This window comes from Lactuca virosa, chromosome 4, assembly GCF_052849685.1.
Source record: "Lactuca virosa cultivar CGN04683 chromosome 4, Lactuca_virosa_CGN04683_v6, whole genome shotgun sequence".
In the NCBI taxonomy this organism is placed as follows: Eukaryota; Viridiplantae; Streptophyta; class Magnoliopsida; order Asterales; family Asteraceae; genus Lactuca; species Lactuca virosa.
In genome coordinates this window covers 54,083,529-54,097,200 of record NC_136429.1, presented here as the reverse complement: position 1 = coordinate 54,097,200, position 13,672 = coordinate 54,083,529, and the positions used below count along the sequence as shown (strand labels likewise).

The window sequence follows — 13,672 nt, the reverse complement described above, 5'->3', positions numbered from 1 at the left end:
GTATATATAGAGTTCTAGTAGGCGAGTTGCACACCACCAATAGCTACGTCGCGCCCTCCCTCTGGCGTCGCTCCAGCCTCTTTTCGCCACATGTCGCCAAATCCTTGGTCCACCTTAATGTTTCTAGAAGACTGCCACGTGTCGAATTTGTGTGGGGCCACGTGTCACATCCACAATATGCCATGCTACCTTGTCTCTTGGAGGAGTCAGCGGTGGACCTCGCCACGTGGCGCACTCTAGTACTGCCACGTCATCAGACCAGGTGGTTTCTCGTAGATCTTCGGATGGCCATAACTTTCGCATTCAAGCTCCATTTTCGACGTTCTTTATATCTCTGAAATCCTCTCGACAAGATCTTCAGCTTTCATTAAGGTCTCAACATCTAATATTTTCTCTAAAAAAGTTCATATTTAGACCGGTTTAGATTGTTAAAGTTCATGCAAAATTCATAACTCTTTCATACGAACTCCATTCCCGAGTGTCTTTATATCGACGAGTTCATATTTACGAGATCTTCAACTCTCATAATTTCCTCCCACGAAGTCAGATTTGGACGTTCATTATATGCATGTTCTCGGTTTTATGACCATTAAGACTTTCGTTTAGATTACTTAGGCTAAAAATTAATTTATCAAAATTCCACTTTCTACAATGTGTAGAGCCATTCTAGTGTAATCGCGAAACTTCGAAGAAGCATAACTTCTTCATACGAAGTCGGATTTCAGAGTTCTTTATATGTACGAAATCCTTGTCACATATACTATAACTTTGGGTAAGATTACTTACCCTAAATAATCTTCTATCAAAAATTCAGTTTTATCCCTTCTTATATTTTAATTGTCTGCCCCGAATTTGCGGACGTTACTTTACGGGATCAAACAACGAAGATATCATGGAATTCAATGCATAAATGAAAAAAGAATTCAAAATGAGTGATTTGGGTTTACTTTGTTACTATCTTGGAATAGAAGTGTTGAAAAAGAAGTGGAGAATTTCTTTACAACAAATGGCTTAAGCAGAAAAGATTTTGGAGCAATTCCGGTTACTAGAATGCAACCCGGCAACTTCACCCATGGAAAATAAGTTGAAGATAAGCAAGACGAAGATGGTGAAAAAGTTGAATCAACCGAATATAGGCGAGTATTGGGATGTCTAAGGTACTTGATACACACTCGACTAGATTTTTCATATGCGGTTGATATTGCTAGTCGTTTCATGGAACAACCAACCACCTTGCATTTTCAAGTGGTAAAACATATTTACAATATGTTAAAGGAACCAATGATAATGGGCTCAAATATGAAAATGGTCGTGAAGTTGAAGAGTTGGTTGGGTTTAGTGATAGTGATCATGGAGGTGACAATGTGGGTGGGAAGAGTACAAGCATGATGATTTTCTACCTAGGAAGAAATGCAGTCACATGGAAATCTCAAAAGTAAAGGACTGTTGCTTTATCAACATGGGAAGTTGAGTTCATGGCAGCCACGGCAACTGCATGTCAAGCCATTTGGCTTGGAAATATCATAAAAGAGCTTATGGGACATCATGTCATGCGTAGCACCTTGTTTGTTGATAACAAGTCGACGATTCAGTTGATGAAGAATCCTGTGTTTCATGGTAGAAGAAAGCACATTGACATTCGCTATCACTTCATAGGAGAATGTGTTGAGGAATGGCAAATTATAGTAGAACACGTCAACTCAAAGGATCAACGAGCGAACATATTTACAAAGGCCTTGACACATGTGAAGCATGGAAAAATGCAAAATATGCTCGATGTGATGAATACCAAGCTTAGTCCAGTTTAAGGGGAAGAATGTGGTATAAAACTAGATAGTAGTAATAATAATAATAGAAGTCTTGACGGATAGCTTTTACTTAAAAGCTTGGAAGGATAGGATTGCTTGGAAGGATAGAAAAGTGAGGGAATGATAGAAAAAGTGTTTTCTCTCTCCTAGGAAGAGTAGCTTTCTCTCTCATGGGAAAGATAGTTTTTATTAATAAACAATTATATGGTACCATTATTTAAAGCTTTCATGGGTACAACTGCTTAAAGCTCTTCCTAATTTTATGTCAGAAAAGCTAGAAGCTAGTGGGACATGTCTTTGTTTGACTATTTTTATTAATAGACTAGGTAGACATGTTCTAGGCTTTAGGGGATGTTGATGATTTCTCTTAGATTTCTTTTATTATTATATTAGTCATGTTAGGCTATAAATATTTGTGGTGGTTAGCCACTTCTTGTAACCAATATAACCGTCTATTTTCCTTAAAAAAAAAAAGACTTAAGCTTTAAGCTTGTAATACTTTGTCTCGTTTATTTCTCCTACCTCTTTGCATTTTGACGGATCACACGACAAACAATAATTTACCTTTAATATTGCATACAATTATATCTTTATTTCCCAACATAAAAAGCAGTTCAAAAGCCTTTGTAGCAATGCATGTATTTGATGCACATGAACATTTCTAAACCTTACATTGTGATAGATGAAACTAGTTACCTGAAGAATTAAGCCATTTCTCAACAAAATAAATCTTACAAATACCTAGAAGTCCTTGGAAATGTAAACAAGCGTGCACACAACCATAATTCATCCTTCATGTGCAAGCTGTCGCATGTGATTTTTAGCGTCTTTAAAACCTCCACATTGCCCAACATGTATTCTACGAACCTTAAATCATAATTACAGCCCTTACATCTAGTAATTTTCAAGGGTCTAAGGTTCATAAGCATCCAAGGTGGAACTGACTGTGACTCAATCCAGCAAGATCCTTCGGGATTTTGTTTTACCACAAAACTAGATAGATAACTAAAGGTTATGCATGGAAAAATTACTAAGCATGGAATAAGACATGTCAAATCTTAATTAGAAAGTGTTGGGTTTAATTCTGACTTTAGTCAAAAGTGAGTAAATGGGTCATGGGTTTCGTTATTTTCAGAATATCAATTAGATTTATTGTGGTCAATTATTTGTTTTGCTTTTACCGACTCCTTAGGAAATATAGAGTGTTGATGACTTAGTCTTGATTAGTTGGTTAAATGTTAGTCTATTTAAGATACATTTTGGATGTTGAATAAAGTAATCTGCAATCTTTCTTCTTTCATCTATCCATCTTTTTCTTTCTTTCTCTGAAACATCGCATACCATATTTGAAGTTTTATTTTCTTGTTCAAAAGAAAAAGCTTTATCCTCTACGGAAAAAAGTATAATTACCTCTTGAAAACTTAAATGCTACAACTCAGAAGAGCTATCTAGATGTTGAAAGACTAGCAACCATGAGGAACAAAAAGAACCCTTCAATTCCAAGTACTTCAAATTGGGAAATTTGGGCATATGTGACTTCAATATGACCTTCAATATCAACAAAAGGAGAAACTAGTGATTAATGACTGAAAACAAGACTCATTCTAAGAGCAAAGCACTACTAACAAATAGTAATTTAAAGGGAAAATGACTTGAAAATGTAACGAAGTTCCCAAAATGTACAAAAAAAAACCATTGTTTTTTTAATACACAAAATATCAGTAAACCGGCTATTGTAAGTAACCATCAGGTTACTCGGTTTCCAATATGTTCAAAAAAAATATCATTGTTGTTTTTTAGTATAAAAATATCATTAAAGTATACTATTTGTACACAGAATACCAACAAAGTACACATATCTTCAAATAAAACCTTTTGGTAACCAGTTACTTCATGTAAATGAAAAAATGACTTAAAAGCGTAACGAAGTTTCCAAAATGTTCAAAAAATACCGCACTTTTTGGTAACTTCATTGTTGTTGGATTATATACAACACAATCACCGGAGATCATGCACCGTCATATTAGTTCACAACATTTGTGCAATCTCTTTCATTCCATCACTCTATCGTTTTTTTGGTAACATGAGAAGGTAAGTGGGTAATAACCTTATTTAAACGTTCTTGCTTCCTGATCGTATTATATGCCTCAAACCTAAAACATATATACGTTATGTAGATATACATATTATATATCAAGGTTAGTCGTTCATTAGTGTTGTGGCACAAGAGAGACACAAAGGAGAAACGAGTATGACGTTATGTCATGAGGATTCCTAAATGTGGATGTAGAAGTATGAGTTGCGTTTAATTCTTCGGGACCAATGAGAGATGAATGGTCGGGAACACTCAGTGTCATGTGGCTGATTTGATGATGATTTGTAGTCAAAGTAGAGAGAGAGAAGCATATGTGTTGGAGCGCTTGAACGACTTGCATCATAATTGATGGATTCTTAGTTATGTGTTTTTCTATTATTATATTTAGATACAAACTAATTGAGTGAGGGAATAAAATAGAGTACACAACGGGTGTCAACTAGTACGACGGTGAATGATCTCCGATGACCGTGTTCTACATAATTTGGAAACAACGAAGTTAACAAAAAGTGCTCTGAAAAAACAGCAATGATATTTTTTTGAACATTTTGGAAACTTCAATGATATTTTTTGTACTAAAATGTGTACTTCGTTGATATTCTGTGTACAAATTGTATACTTTAATGATATTTTCTGTACTAAAAGAACAATGATATTTTTTTAACATTTTGGAAACTCCGTTACCTTTTTAAGTCATTTTTCCATTTGCCTGAGGTAACCGGTTACCACAATGTTTTATTTGAACAAATGTGTATTTCGTTGGTATTCTGTGTAATATATATATATATATATATATATATATATATATATATATATATATATTTTAATAGTATTTTGTGTACTAAAAAAAACAATGGTCTTTTTTTACACATTTTGGGAACTTCGTTACCTTTTTAAGTCATTTTCCCTAATTTAAAAGTTGAACATGACATGTTCTTAATTAAAAGGCATTGTAAGGACAAACTAATACACTGAAGTTTTTTAAAGATGTCTAACATCAAGAGATGATATGGACCATGAAAGTGATTTAGCTCCACTTATTCCTTTTAGAAGATCAACAACATTCAGATGATTAAATCTTACTTCACCATGATAAAAACCAACAGTTGCCTCAACCAAAGATGACAAATCTTCTATCACAAAAAGTGAGCAGAAAACCCCACTAACACCAAGGTATTCAAGATTAAGGACATTCAAAACAACTTTGTAGATAGATCCGTAGCCACTTGTTGTTAGTTTTAGTCTCTTCAAAGTAGGGATGTTGAAGTTGCAGTCTTCTTCTTCATCATTTTGAACATTTATTACCAGAGATAAACTTTCAAGCATTGGGCAACATTTATTACCAGAGATAAACTTTCAAGCATTGGGCAACATTGATGAGTCTGAATGCGTTGACAAAAGTTTTACCATCAAGAATGATGTCAAGGGTTTTCAGACGAGGAAGTATGACTACAGTTGGAAAAATAAATCTTGCCAAACATTATCAAACCCAACTAAGCTTAATTTTGTGAGTGTTTTGCAAGTGATAAGGTTCAGAGGCAGCTCAACTTCGAGACGTTTGATTTTGACATGATTGACTCCGACCGGTTTTTCATTAGCACCGCACATCCATAAAACCGTAACTGGAATAGTTTGACTTGGGATGTTTTGCAAAGCTTTATTACTCGATCAATAAAATTTGACAAACAATCTAAACCATAGACAAGGTGATAACTGATAATTATCAAACTCAAGGTTTGTGACCAACGTCCAATTATACTTCCATCTTTTGGATAAAATGCTAGTTCGCACAGCGAGTTTCGTAGGCATTAAAGCTAGTATATGTGAACGAAACTCTTCTGACAAATTGCTGAGCCTATCTTCAATCTTTCTTTTAGAACTCATTTTCAGACCTCTTCACTTCCTAATGAATCAATACAAATTTAATATCAAGTTTAATACGCATTTCACGGCAAATCCAACAATTCAAATGGTTGTATTTGATACTATATACAACAAATATCTCAAACACTTTTTGGGTTCTGTAACAAAGGATGGTGTTTTGAATGTGTAAAGAAACAACAAAGACTTATTTTATAATAATAAAAACATTAAGGACTAAATAAGTACAAACTGAAAACTATATTACCATATTAAGTTATTTTTTCTGGTTTATTCTGAAGTAGTAGCCAGTTATAAGTATTGAATGTGTAAAAAACAATAAGTTCAAAGACTTATTTTGCAAAAAATAAAAATAAAATAAGGACAAAATATACACAAACTAAAAACTATATCACCCTATTAAGTCATTTTCCTTTGATTCCAATAACACTAGAACTTTAGAGCCCTCTAATGGGTGAACATTCCGGTAAAGAAAAAATGTTTCAACGTGTAACAACGAATTAGTTTGGGTATTGGGTAGGATCCAAGAGTTATTTTGGGTAGGATGGTTTTGGTAGTTGCAAGGGACGAAACTACATCTTTCCACACCTTATCGTCCACAATCAGTGTGCAACTGATAGTCGTGGATGGGTGTGTCAACAATACTTACAATGTTGTGTCCCGAAAATCATTACAATGGAAAAAATGACTTGGATGGGTGGAATACGGGTATAATACAACACTCCACGGCTCTCTAAATTAGTCACCATTCAAGGCATTGTATGGAAAGGATCCTCCAATGAATTTTAAGAACACAGAAGGGAACTATACAGCAAAATATGTTGAAGACTAACTTTTGACTGGACACGATATGTTGGATGAATTACACATGCATTTAGTTTGAGCACAACCAAAAATGAAGCTACACACCGAAAAACATCCTTAAGGATGATATTTTTAACATTGGAGAAACGTATCTACAGATATCTTTACAATCAAAGACAAATAAGAAGTTGTGAGCAAGATTGCATAGACCCTTTGAATATCTTGAACAAATTGGGAAGGTTATGTCTCATATTACATAATGTTTTTCATATCTCACAACTGCAAAGAACCATTGTACCATGTACTTCGTCCAACATATATATTACCACCATAGTTGACAGATCAACTAGAATTATTACAGTGTCTGACACACAAATACAGGGCAACTGGAAGTATTGACTAAATGGCAAGATTTGCCTTGATCAATTCCCAGAATTTCACCTTGAGTACAAGGTGAATCTTCTGGGGGTGTCTCTTACTATTTACATATGCTAGAAGAAGATAGTCAATTTCCATATGTTGCTTTCCATAGCTTTCTTTTCCCTCCTAACATTGTGTATGATTCGCCTCGAAATCCAACGCACATGTAAAATCTACAACATGTAACCAATGCCAATATATTGTCAAGATGATCAATAACTTCTTATGTGTTTAATGTCAATAAAGTTTGTTATTTGTAACCTGTTAAACTTAACCTAAACCTACTTTCTCAAGAAATTCAAGAACTTCTTATGATATGCGACTCCGGATAGATTGCTAATGACATACAGAAGTAATAGACAAGGAAGATGATAAAAATATATACATTTACTGTGATTATAAAACAATATAGAATTGTGTGCAAACAGCAACTGTTGTGGTATCAAAACAAACTATATACAAGATGATGATTCGCTATACCTAAAGGAAAAACTTAGATCTCTGAACACTCACTTCTGTTTGCCATTCAATTGGACATAAAATTAAGCTGTCTGGCTAAATGTAGAAGAATCTGTTGAGGTAGGTATGATGAATTGATTGACACTATTTACCCCTTGTGGAAATTGGGATTTTTCGGATTGCTGAGAGTGGTTGGAATTCCGATTCTGGAAAAACCTATTGGGATTCCCATGACTGGAATTTAATTGATGAACCTTTTGGAGTACGTCTTGAACTGGAGGAGGAGGTCCAGGTAGTTTTGCATGTCTATATCGACAATCAGGACCATTGGGACAAAACCCTAATTTATACCTGCGTTTTTCAATTTACTTGTCACTAAAAACAGGAAGTATGGAATTGAGGGGAAAAAAGACGAATTGAAGATAAAGAAAGAAAAATTACATGTTACACTCTTTGATATCTTCGGTGGTGTGTTTATAAACGCAGTCCTGTTGTCGGCACTCTCCGTACAACCGGAAGAATCGACATATCGGCATTCTTGATTTGTCATATTGATGGAGGAATCCGCAGGCCTCGCCTTTCATACAAAGACCGCGGAGCCAGTGGCGACATACGGTCTGACGGTAGCTCCTCCGTCCCGGAAAATTTGAAGCTGGGTTGTCGCCGGAGGCTGAGTTCACGTTCACTGCAGAAGCGGATGATACGTTATTATCATTATTACTATTACGATCAGCGGATTGGTGGATTACAGCTAAAGATGCGGCAGGTTCTTCGAAATCAAAGCTTAGACCTCCCTCTGTTTCCTCCATGATTTAATCGAACTACAAAACCCTACCGATGATGATTACCAATCGGAAGAGGTGATTGAAATTGAGAATTGGGTAGGAAGAAGGGTTTGTGTTAAATCTTGAAGATGGTGCAAATCGGAAGACCCGATGAACCTTCGCGACACCGGGGAAGATGATTCAACGGTATTCTTGATCTGTGTGCAAAAACGTACAAATGAGCCTCAAAAGTCAAATCTCTACCTTTTTCTTTTTCTATTTTGGACAAGGTTTTAAAACAAAGAAGTAAACTACATTTTTCATCCTTTAAGTATAGCTTATTTTTATGATTTTGGTATTTTTTTTTCTTTTACAATTTTGGCCTTTTCATTCAGTTTTACGTAACGTTTTTGGTCTATATGTCAAAAACAATGATTATATTTTTTACATATCCATGATCAAAAATGTTATGAAAATCTCAAATAAAGACCAAAATTACAAGAAAAAACATTTTAAGACCGAAATATACATGAGTCTTAAATTTTTTTACTCCAAAACTAAATATGCATGTTACTCTTAATTTTTTTTGAAATGGGGCTTCTTTTGAAAAGGGAAAATTTTATGGAATGGTGTTCAATTCAATTATTTTGTATATTTCTGTTTGGTTTGCAATTCTAACGAAGAATTCAGACTCCAAACAATGACAAATGACAAAATTACCCTTTATGATAACTAGAACCGCTCCTTGACTTGTTTCTCTAAGTTCCCTAACATGTCAACAATACTCATTCTTAGCGGATGAGAAGTATCTCCCGCTATAAACACATTTTTCCTCCCATCAACTTCAATCCAACTACAACCCGCGGGTTTTTTCAAATCCTTTCTCTTCATCAACTTCCTTATTTCCAAAACTTCATCCCATTTATCTTTAGCAGCATAAATATTCGACATCACAACATAATTCCCCATATTATTATCCTCAATTCCCAAAAGATGATCCGATACAACACATCCCATTTCCACATCATCATGATTCTTACACGCGCCCAACAACGCCCCCCACACGTTCGCATTTGGTTCAACCGCCATATTTTTAATAAAATTATATGCGTCATTAATCCGACCATTTCTTGCAAGAAGATCCACCACACAAACATATTGCTCCATTGTTGGTTGTAATCCATGTACATGATCTATAGAGTCAAAGATTTTCAAACCTTGGTCAACTAACCCCACGTGACTACAACCAGAAAGAACAGAAGTTATCACTACATGATCCGGTTTTCCACCATTTTCAAGCATTTGAAAGTAAACCCTAAGAGCTTCTTCCCCCATTCCATGCATCGAATACCCTCCAACCATAGATGTAAACATAACCAAATCTTTATAAACACTTGTCTCAAAAATCTTACATGCATAATTTATGCTTCCACATTTTGAATACGAATCCAACAAAGCTCCCTTAAGTTGAACATCTTGAAAACAAGCTCTAACCACATACCCATGACACTGTCTCACCATATCCATCGATGTTATTTGATTAACAACAGGAAGTATGCTCATTATGGTCATGGAATCCGGTTTTATATCATGATTCTGTAATTCATGAAGCAAATTTACAGCTTCATCAGTGTAACTATGTTCAGCATACACTCGAATCATCAAATTCCAAGTGGTTAAATCTCTTTCGGTCATGTTCTTGAATATAATACTCGCATCCTCATGGGACCCACTATTGACATAACCAGATAACAGAGAATTGGAAGTGATGATGTTTCTTGTTGATAAGTTTTTGAATACTTTTAAAGCGTATTCCATGTTTTCACTTTTAGAATATGCATCGATCAATGCGTTTCCAAGTGTAGGTTCTTTACTGTTGAGTAATAAATGAGATCTAAGTGAAAAACCATGAGCTTCTTTAACCATACCCCCAAGTTGAAGTGTGGTTATGATAGTTATGGAGTCGGGTTTTACACCTTTTATGAACATGGAATGTAACTGGTCAAGAAAGTCAACAACAAGCCGACCTTCTGCAAGTGTTAGAAGAATCGAGTTCCATGATATCAAGTCTTTGGTTTGAATCAATGAGAATGTGTGAAATGCAGATACCAAATCGCCACATTTTGAGTAAAAGTTTATTAGGGAATTACTAACTGATGTCATGTTATATAGATTAAAATGACGGATTATATAGCCATGGCTTTGTTTCCCAAACTTCAAATTCTGTAAGTTTGTGCAAGTAGAGAGAAGGGTTAGGAAAGTGACTGAGTCGGGTTTTGCTAAATTCAATGAATTGAACTTTTGAAAGAATTCCAAAGCTTTTAACCACTCACCATTTGAGGTGTAACCTGCAATCATGGAATTCCAAGAAACCAAATCTTTTGAATGCATTCTTTTGAAGAGAGATTCTGCTTCCTTCATTTGTCCGATCTTTGAGTAGAAACCCAGAAGAGAATTCGCAACAGAAATGTCAAGAAAGAGATCTTCCCTTCGTATTGTGTAACAATGGATCTCTTTCCCAAAATGGTATGTAGAAACAGGGAGTATGTTGGCTATTGTAGCATAATTAGGCGATGTTCCTTCCACTATCATCTGTCTAAACATTGAAAAAGCTTCAAGAAACAATCCATTCTCCACCAACCCTGCAACCATGGCGTTCCAAGATACAACGTCTCTTTCAGATACTTCATCAAACACTTGGTATGCATCACCTGAAACACACCCCAGCTTAAAATAGAGAGAAACAAGAGCATTTCCAACAAGGGTTTGCGACTCTAGTCCTGACTTTATCACGTACGAATGAATACTCTTCCCTAAGCGCAAACCTTTTAACCGTACACAAACAGGAAGAACAATAGCAACCGTAACTGAACTCGGCTTAAAATGCTGTACCAAATTCATAGTTTTGTACAACTTCATCACCTCAATATCATGAACCCGAGTGCCCGCTAAACCAGACAGCATAATGTTCCAGGTGACAGCATCCGGATGGGTTATCTGGTTAAAAAGGATATGGCAATCGTCAAGAGCCTTACATTTTGCGTACATATTAAGCAGTGATTTGGAGACGATGACACAAGATTGTAAACCCAGTTTGATTACAGAGCTGTGAAGACATTTTCCCAATTTGATGTTGGATTTTGCAGCAAAAGATTTAATTGTGGCTGCGAAGGTTTGGTAGTTAGGTTCTGAATATGATTTATTCATGGTGAAATCTTGAAGTTCTGAACAACGATTGAACCCAGGTTTTCAATTTTAACACAATTTGACAATTTCTTTGTCAGAGATTTGTTCGAACAAGAAATCCTACATTTTTCAAGATGTCAATCAACCATCAATTGCCGTTGATTTCAAATGGAGGTCTTTGATATGTAAAGTTTGGAGTTAAAAAAAAAAAAAAAATCCAAAAAATCCTAAAATTTTAGATCAATTTATGAAAAAGTCTCGAACTAAATTTTGTTTACAGAAAAACATAGAACAGAATACCGGTTAAAACTTCGAAAAAACCCTTTTCGGGCGGTTTCGAAGATTTAGCCGATATTCTGTCATTTTTCGTTAGTTTGCTCAAAATTTTGGGACTTTTCCAAAAATGACCTGATAACCAAAATATTGAGACTTTTCTGAAAATTACCATGAAATTAATGGATAGTATTATTAACAAATCATTTATAAACACAAAAATATTTTTATTATAAAAAAGGAAATACATTTGTTGCTAATTTCTAGGAATAAAGTGGTTGTCTAAGTACTCATCTATTGCTTGCTGACCACTCAAACTCTTTACGTTCCTCCTATGCATTGTTGTGGATATGATGGTGAGATGTACTCAGTTAGTGTTCCTTTAATGTTGGTGTTCATCTTATGTTGTTTAACCTAACTACGACTCAACATCCATACCTCATATGTTAATAACCATCAGCTAACACACATCTATCAAATACCAAAAGTGATCCATGAATGATAGTTTATATGGAAACAAGGGAAGGGTGATTATCTATTTAAATTGTCATTCAAAGATTACTTTTCACTCTCGATAGATGTGTGTAATTTGATGGTTGTTACCGGGTAATGTATGGAGGTTAGGTGGTAATTAGATTAAAGAACATAATAAAATATCTATATGTTCAAGAATCGTTGTGTGATGATATTTTCTAATAACATGTGATCATATAGCGTCATGCCTAATAGCAAGTAGACACTTATTGATTGTGTATTAATAAATATTATCAAATCTTGTATTGGTCACGCCTAACAAGTTACTTCTTACTATGACACCCACAACGATACATAGGAGGAACATAAGGACTTTGAAGTGGTCAACAAACAATAGAGAAGTACATAGTCGACCATTCTATTCTTAGAAATTAGCTAAAAATGTATTTCCTTTGTTTATAATAAAAAAATTTATATGTTTATAAATGATTTATTAATAATAATATTCATTAATTCCATAGTAATTTTCAGAAAAATCCCAATATTTTGCTTATCGGGTAATTTTCAAAAAAATCCTAATATTTTGAGCAAACTAACGAAAAAGGATAGAATACCGGCTAAATCTTTGAAACCGGGCAAAAAGGGTTTTTTCGAAGTTTTAGCAAGTATTCTGTGCTTTTCTGTAAACAAAATTAGTTTGAGACTTTTTCATAAATTAGACTAAAATTATAGGACTTTTCTGGAGATTTCCCAAAAAAATGTTTCAAACATTGAACAACCCATCTTAAATTGTCTAGATTTTTTTTTCGGATAATTTTAAAAGAACTAAAATGGACAAAAACTAATTTAAGGGAAATTGAGTAATCTAATCTATAGTTGTCAAAATCGCGATCTGTAAGATTGTATGATCATAGGTATTGAAAACGAGTCGCATCATAAACGGATCGTACGTGGGGTAAGATCATAGGTAGGATCATAGGATCGAGATCTGATCCAATCCCACCTTTCCTTGATTATTTTTTCTTTTTTTGAAAATGAATTTTTTTTCACCAATTTATGTCTTTTATTCTTTATAAATTAACGTTTATTATCTTGTGTTGTGACTTATGATTAATATTTTGAAGTTTTTATAACTTTTGAACAAAAAATTAAATGTTTGAAATATTTTTCATGTTTTAAATTTATAAATTAAAATTATGTTTTATTTTGTGGGACCTTAGGATTCCGATTCCGAACTTACGATCCCGATCTTGCAAACTCAAAAATAATCATACGTAGAATCTCGATTTTGACAACCTTGATCTAACATATATAAATGAAATATGTGAAAAAAATAATTTTTTTCAAATAATCACTTTATCCGGAATATGTCATTCTGATGAGTACTCCAGAATACGAATAGCATTTCGGACAAACATTCCGAATAGTTTTTTTTTTAATTTAACGTTTGTGTAATAGGTGTTTTATGTTTTTTTTCCTTTTCTATAATATTTGTTTTTATAAAATCT

At 34.3% G+C, this 13,672-nt stretch overlaps 2 protein-coding genes and 1 pseudogene across 4 annotated transcripts; all 3 read right to left on the bottom strand.

Annotated features, from left to right (window-relative positions):
* Positions 1-4,884: 4,884 nt before the first annotated feature.
* On the bottom strand, positions 4,885-5,787 carry LOC145104457 (F-box/LRR-repeat protein At3g59200-like; annotated as a pseudogene).
* Positions 5,788-6,692: 905 nt separating this feature from the next.
* LOC145104240 (30-kDa cleavage and polyadenylation specificity factor 30-like) lies at positions 6,693-8,501 on the bottom strand. Of its 3 annotated transcripts, none has more exons than XR_013707035.1 (3): positions 7,909-8,501; positions 7,489-7,818; positions 6,693-7,181 (listed from the first exon to the last, which is right to left on the bottom strand). XR_013707035.1 is itself a non-coding variant. In XM_079041511.1 (3 exons), the coding sequence occupies exons 1-2, from the start codon at positions 8,274-8,276 to the stop codon at positions 7,551-7,553; spliced, it is 636 nt and encodes a 211-aa protein (XP_078897637.1). In that variant the 5' UTR covers positions 8,277-8,501; the 3' UTR covers positions 6,693-7,181; positions 7,522-7,550. The 3 variants fall into 3 exon arrangements, 2 of the variants coding, with proteins under 2 accessions (XP_078897637.1, XP_078897636.1); XM_079041511.1 differs by having other exon boundaries at positions 7,522-7,818; XM_079041510.1 differs by lacking the exon at positions 6,693-7,181 and having other exon boundaries at positions 7,378-7,818.
* SLG1 (Tetratricopeptide repeat (TPR)-like superfamily protein) lies at positions 8,343-11,585 on the bottom strand. Its single transcript, XM_079041508.1, has 2 exons — positions 8,952-11,585; positions 8,343-8,449 (listed from the first exon to the last, which is right to left on the bottom strand). The coding sequence occupies exon 1, from the start codon at positions 11,436-11,438 to the stop codon at positions 8,964-8,966; it is 2,475 nt and encodes an 824-aa protein (XP_078897634.1). The 5' UTR covers positions 11,439-11,585; the 3' UTR covers positions 8,343-8,449; positions 8,952-8,963.
* Between the last annotated feature and the right edge of the window lie 2,087 nt (positions 11,586-13,672).

What these genes read in the sequence shown, in the direction of transcription:
- LOC145104240 (XM_079041511.1), bottom strand. Translation starts at nt 8,276, where the DNA reads ATGGAGGAAACAGAGGGAGGTCTAAGCTTTGATTTCGAAGAACCTGCC. An exon ending in GATATCAAAGAGTGTAACAT is followed by an intron (nt 7,819 to 7,908) that starts GTAATTTTTCTT and finishes TGAAAAACGCAG; the next exon opens with GTATAAATTAGGGTTTTGTC.
- SLG1 (XM_079041508.1), bottom strand. Translation starts at nt 11,438, where the DNA reads ATGAATAAATCATATTCAGAACCTAACTACCAAACCTTCGCAGCCACA.